The sequence below is a fragment of the Lolium rigidum genome, chromosome 2 (genome assembly GCF_022539505.1).
Source record: "Lolium rigidum isolate FL_2022 chromosome 2, APGP_CSIRO_Lrig_0.1, whole genome shotgun sequence".
In the NCBI taxonomy this organism is placed as follows: domain Eukaryota; kingdom Viridiplantae; phylum Streptophyta; class Magnoliopsida; order Poales; family Poaceae; genus Lolium; species Lolium rigidum.
The window spans coordinates 64,144,342-64,150,501 of NC_061509.1; the positions used below are offsets into that span (position 1 = coordinate 64,144,342).

At 47.2% G+C, this 6,160-nt stretch overlaps 1 protein-coding gene, 1 long non-coding RNA gene and 1 other non-coding gene across 3 annotated transcripts in view; 2 read left to right on the forward strand and 1 right to left on the reverse strand.

Annotated features, from left to right (window-relative positions):
- Positions 1-397: 397 nt before the first annotated feature.
- Positions 398-793, forward strand: LOC124686597. Its single transcript, XR_006997875.1, has 2 exons — positions 398-448; positions 615-793. It is a non-coding gene; the product is annotated as an uncharacterized LOC124686597 (long non-coding RNA).
- A 2,426-nt stretch (positions 794-3,219) lies between these two features.
- Positions 3,220-3,436, reverse strand: LOC124693948. Its single transcript, XR_007000387.1, has one exon. It is a non-coding gene; the product is annotated as a small nucleolar RNA U3 (small nucleolar RNA).
- A 244-nt stretch (positions 3,437-3,680) lies between these two features.
- LOC124689815 (mediator of RNA polymerase II transcription subunit 11-like) overlaps positions 3,681-6,160 on the forward strand; it is a 3,305-nt gene continuing 825 nt past the window's right edge. Inside the window, exons 1-3 of the mRNA XM_047223283.1 lie at positions 3,681-3,734; positions 3,836-3,952; positions 4,862-4,978. Of these exons, the coding sequence (XP_047079239.1) occupies positions 3,681-3,734; positions 3,836-3,952; positions 4,862-4,978 (288 nt within the window). The remainder of the gene's footprint in view (positions 3,735-3,835; positions 3,953-4,861; positions 4,979-6,160) is intronic.

Here is a 6,160-nt window from a genome sequence, read left to right on the forward strand (position 1 = left end):
ATCTTATGTAATAGAGTCTGTGTGTAATTCTTTAGACATGCCTTGGATCCGCATATGTTTCTGTTGTACCACTCTGAGCGATATCATACTAGTGGAACGGTGTTTCATTGGTGTTATATCAGACTTACGTACTACACCATGCAGTGGTATGCCGGGTCACCACACCACCTCGCCGCCGCGCCACGCGCCCCCGCCGGTGAACGAGCGCCGCCCGGGCTAGGTCCGTGCCACCAAGGCCCCCTCGGCCGTGCCCAGGTTCGGCGTGTGGGACGAGCAGAACGCGGCGCAGGGTTTCACGGTGCAGTTCGAGAAGGTGCAGCGTCAGCGGGAGGTCGCCAAGGTCGCCGTGCCGGACGTTCCGCCGCCGAGGCAGCAGCTCTCGCCGGACCGGGCGGCACCCACGTGGGGCCGGCCGCTGAGGAAGCCCAAGAAATCCTTTCTGTCAAAGGTACGTAAACGAGTAAACGTGACAGTGTGACACGCTGCTATTTACAGTGGCGGCTAGAATTCACTTTCATTGTATTTTAAATTCAAGCAGAACACTTTCGCTGCTATTTACACTGCATTTCTACAGTGGAATAGAATTTGATTTTATTTTTATTTTATCTGTGCAGGTTTACGGGTGCCTGTTCCCAGTGGTCAGACACTGATCGAGCAGCTGGATGATAATATTAATCCAACCTTAAGGAGTGCTATACTTTTTGATCGCATACGTGTTTTCAGACAGGACCTCTGTACTGTACACAGTATTTCATTTGTTCATTTGTTTTTCATCATATATATAATCCATGTATATCGATAAATCACAGAAGATAAAATGTCTTACATATACGTATTTTGCGTGCCAGCGTCCACATGTGTATCAATGTAACCATCCGATATGGCGGTCGACCTTCTAGGGCATGTTTGGTAGTTCTCACCAGATTTTGCGCTGCTGGAGGCAGGCCTTGGCATTCCCCGTCCAAAACTTGACTTGTGTCAGAGTGGTACGTAGATGTCACTTTTGTTTGGTTGCAAAATTGATACTATTTGTTTGATAAACCCAGTACCTCAGGACGAAGTGGGGGTTGTGGTCCGCTAGGAGAAAAGGTGAGAGGACAATGTTGTGAGGAATTAGACCGCGCGCGTCTATTTGCGCGGGTGACCCTAGCGGCCCCATTTTTTTTTTTTAGATTTTCCATTCAAGAAACATAATGTACATACGGAATAAAGGAAAATAATAAAACTAAAACTAAAAGGTGCATGTAGCGCGTGCTACCCTAGGCTACTCCTCGTCCTCGTCGTTGATCACGACGAATTCGGCATTGCCCACGGCCAGTTGGCACCCGGCAGAACGTACGGCTGGTGCTACCGGTGGAGCGGGCGTCGCAGCCCAGAAATTGAATGGCGGAGGCGGCGGCAGGTGCGGGGGCCGAGTTCTGCAGCGCTCGTTCGAGGGCCTCATCCTCCGTGAGGCCTGGCGACATGATGTTGGCGTCGTACTGGTGCAACGGTGGAGGCGCATGCGGCACCTCCGACACGAGGATGTCGAGCCTCTCGATCTCTTCGTCAGTCATCGTCGTCGTCAGCTAGAACTCACGGCCCTCCTCCATGGCCGTATGCCAGTCGTGGAAGACGCAACCGACGAAGTCCTCGCCGTCGTCCTTGGCCTCCTAGTTGTAGAAGGCCAACGCGGGGTCATCCTGCGAGGTGCAGGAGAGGGCGGCTGCCGTGCTCGTCGAGGCGTAGCAGGCCGTGCAGGCAGCGATGGTGGACCAAACGGGTAGTCCCTGTCGCCGAGGAATCCCGCCTTCCTCCTCGGATCAGTCTCGATCCCGCGCCAGCTGAGCCATCGATCGGAGTCCACGGCGTAGGCGGGGTCAAGGTCCGTCGGTAGGTACCGCTGCATGCGCTAGATCTCAATGCTCTGCTCCGGATCACGCGGTGGAACGGCGGGACAGACACATGGCGGTAGCTGAGCTGCCAGCCGCCGTTAGGTAGGTGCACGTCACGCCAGTTGAAGGGCAACCAGTTGGCGTGCAACAGCCGCGCCATGTCGACGGTGAGCGACACGTTGTTCGGCCGCGCCTCCCTCACGCCGCTGCTAGATGTCCCAGTCGTTTTTCTTCCCCATGGTGATGCGTCATCGCGCGGTGGTGAGTTGAGGTGTTGGTGGTGTGGACGATGGCAGAGACGATACCATTGATGGCGACGCCCGCCATTCCTGGTGCACGTGCAGAAGACGAAGCGACGGCATTGATGGTGAAGGTTGCGGCGCAGACGCGGAAGCGATGGCCGCCAAAGTGATGCGCTCAAAATAGGTCTCGCGCCCGCTGCCAAGCAAGCAACGTCCGCCAAGACGTATTCGAGGCGTAAATTTTGGGCACGTTTGTGTCTCGGAGGACATCCCGATCGCTATGCGTAGAGCCTCTGGGTTGGGGTATAGGCGCATATTTGAACTGCCCGACCCAAACGGTTATTCGCGTTCGTTTACGATTGGGCTCGCTGGAGATGCTCTAATCGTAACATGTTTAGATATCAGAGAATTCAATATTTTTGTACACAACATTTTTTTTTGCAGGTCCTATCTCTGCCTTTTTGTTGTTTTTGTAGTTAGCCTCTGGGTTGGGGTATAGGCGCATATTTGAACTGCCCGACCCAAACGGTTATTCGCGTTCGTTTACGATTGGGCTCGCTGGAGATGCTCTAATCGTAACATGTTTAGATATCAGAGAATTCAATATTTTTGTACACAACATTTTTTTTTGCAGGTCCTATCTCTGCCTTTTTGTTGTTTTTGTAGTTAGCCTCTGGGTTGGGGTATAGGCGCATATTTGAACTGCCCGACCCAAACGGTTATTCGCGTTCGTTTACGATTGGGCTCGCTGGAGATGCTCTAATCGTAACATGTTTAGATATCAGAGAATTCAATATTTTTGTACACAACATTTTTTTTTGCAGGTCCTATCTCTGCCTTTTTGTTGTTTTTGTAGTTATGCCTTTCTACTAGAGGCTGAGATATGCTGAAAGGTGCAACTCCAAGCTCTCCATTTTGTAGCAGGATGAGAAATTCAAATTCCAGCCTACAAAAAGTCATGTTTGATATACACAACATAATTTCTTCTCTTTTTGTAGCGAGTTAGCATGTGCACAGCAGCCTCATTCAGTTTAGGCTGAATAGATGGGACAAAAATTAGAAAAAGTGAGGCTGAATAGATGGGACAAAAATTAGAAAAAGTGAGCCTGTCAGACAACCTATGGGCCACCCTGACTCAGCCTAAGCTGAACAGGAACGATCATCTACAGCCATGAGATCAGCGGCAACTGGTCCGAGCCGTTAATCACGCTCTGGCCCACAGGTCAGATGTCATCAACCAAGCTTAAGTGCTTGCCTCCTTATTAGTCAAGGATGCAGCGGTACGATCCTATAGAACAGATCCTGTTCAAGTAAGGTCGTGCTGGGTGGGCGAGAGCACGCTATTTAAGCTGGTCGAAACTTTCCTCCACTTCCGAGGTGGGACTATCTTTGCTCCATTCAGCACTTCGTATTGATGTCGGGCTTTTCTGCCGAATGCGGGGCTTCTAAACGGGCTGAGATTAGAAAGCCCATCACAGCACCTGCATCTGCCTATCGTGCCGTCGCTCCTCGACCTCCAGCCCCCTTCGCCGCTCCCACCTTTCTCTCTTCCTCGCCGGCGGCGATGGTTTCGCAGGGCCGGAGCAGCTCACTGCAGCGCCTCCACCACATTGAGAAGGTGACCCGCGCAGCCAAATTTCGCGTTTCTCTTCTCTAGGCCGATTGTTCGGTTCTTCAATCCTGTAGCGGCTACGTCTTTGTTTCTTTCTGCATTTGCAGCGGATACTGCTGGTGGTGGAGCTCGCAGGGGCGGTCATGGAGGAGCTGGGAAACTCGCAGGGCACCCTCACGGACGCCGTAAGCGGCCTGTGCCGCAAGTTCATGCTTTTTATGAAGGTAGCCCCCATCCGTTCCACCCTGAACTAGATCTTGTTTGGCCCTTGCTGGCCTGCTCATGGCTGGAAAAGGAGGGGGGCGTGAGAAGTTTTGGAAGTTGGGAGTAGAAATTGGACGGGAAATTGCGGTAATAGCTAGCAGAATATAAGCAATGACACTGGTTCTAAACCTGAAGTTGTGTTTGGTGTAGCTCTGTCAGTTGTCTGAAGTTTGCTTTCATTGCTTGCTCATGGATAATTTCCTGTTCTTAATGGCATGCTTCGTAGTACTAATGTGCTCATACATTTTATACAGTTTATTTTTGTGTACCATCTTATTAGAAACTTAGCCTTTTGTTCTAAACCTGCAGTTGTGTTTGGTGTAGTACTGTAGCTGTTAAACCATAACTACTTGTTAGAAGTTTGCATTCATTGCTTGCTCATGATAGTTCAGTTTTCTTAATGTGGGAACTTCCAATGACATGCTTTCATTGTACTGATGTATACATTTTAGGCTGATTACTTCTGTGCACCACCTTATTTGATTTCATATGAAGTTTCATAGCATTTTGATTGCTAGAGTCCAGTGTTATGAACTGCAATTGGTGGACTGTTCTTTTCTATGTCTATATATATTGCGCCAAAATTTGGAACTTGGTGGCTGAAGCAACTACTTATGATGTTCAGTTCTGGTATTTAATGTTGTCTGTCTCTGTGCACCTCTGATGGAGCAAAATTCTGCTGTGACCCAATGTTACATCCCCTTTCCAGCATAAATACGACTACCCAGACCGGAGATCCTACCCAGATATGCAAATTCATTAATCAGTTACATTTTTATGAATTTTCTCGGTGTTAAATTTTTATTAGACACATAATATTTGCTATGAACGGTGCGTGATAAATTGACTATATATTGTGGTTGGAGCAGCAAATTCAAACAATATTGTGCGAGGAAATAAAAACTGCTTGCGAATATCGTCCATTTGAGAAGTGTGACTACAGTGCAAGGATTGCTAACGAGATTTGTTGCAAGAAGCTGGACTATGTAAATGAAGTTTAGCTAGTTAACTGGCACTCTAGTACACTAGTACTTGCTGCTTAAGACGTGAAGTGGCGAGTGCCAAGGCATCATGTGTCTGCCTGACTCCAATTTTGTATGTTCCATGCTTGTTATACCTACCAGACGTGTTCCTTGTTTAATCTTACTTTCATTTAGTGATGTAGATGGCCATAACGTGGTATATCCTAGATAGGAAGATATATTGCTAATATGATGGTACTTCTTCTGCACATGCTGTTCATTCATTCATGTCCGAGATACTTGATAAGTTGATAGGTTTTCAGATTCATGAAAAGTTAGCAGAGCAGAGTAATCTGAACATTTTGATTCAAACATGTTTTCTTGTAATCATTTTATTATGTTTAGATTTAGACCACCCATTTCATTTTATATCTTCCATGGTAATAAGGAGGTTCTTTTCTTTCCTGGTTAGCACCGGGTCACATCTCACTGAGCGGTTTATCTGTGAGATGATGAATTGCTGATGAGGCTTTTGTTATCTTGTCTGCATGCAAATACACAAAGCCACGTTCAGTACATTGATCTAGGAGGTTGTGTACTGTATTAGTGTAGCATTAGTTGTGACAATTTCGGTCATGTAGAAACTAGAAAGGCTTGAAGTTTGGTCGCACAACTCTATGATCAACATCTCTTTGTGCACCAATGGATGATTGGCTTCATCTTCAGAATGTGCCGATATTTGCGCTCAACAGTGGTAGCCATGTTCTCTAATTTTGTGTGTATTTTGAACTTGCCAGTAATGGCGGAGGAAGGCGATGGCAGCATGGTCCAAAGAATTAGCGGACTGATTGGGGGTTAGGGTTGAGAGATATATGTAATGAGGAGCAAATCTTTACCGTTGGATATATTGAAAGGAAAAGAATTCCAGGGAAGATTCTCATACAGGACTAAATCTAAATTCAGTGTCCAGCAGATAGGAGTATGTACTTCTTTTTGGTTTTCACATCGATATAAGTTGACTACTTTGTACTACAAATATCCTTAAAAATTTCCAGGTGACATTTGCATGTTTTCCAAGAACAAATATAGTTCTTCCATGTCCATTAGAACATAAATTTCTCATTCTATTGTTTCCTTTTTTTCATATATTTCCTTTTCTTGATCGTAACCTTGACCTGTTTGCCCGTAACTATCTAGCTACCACGG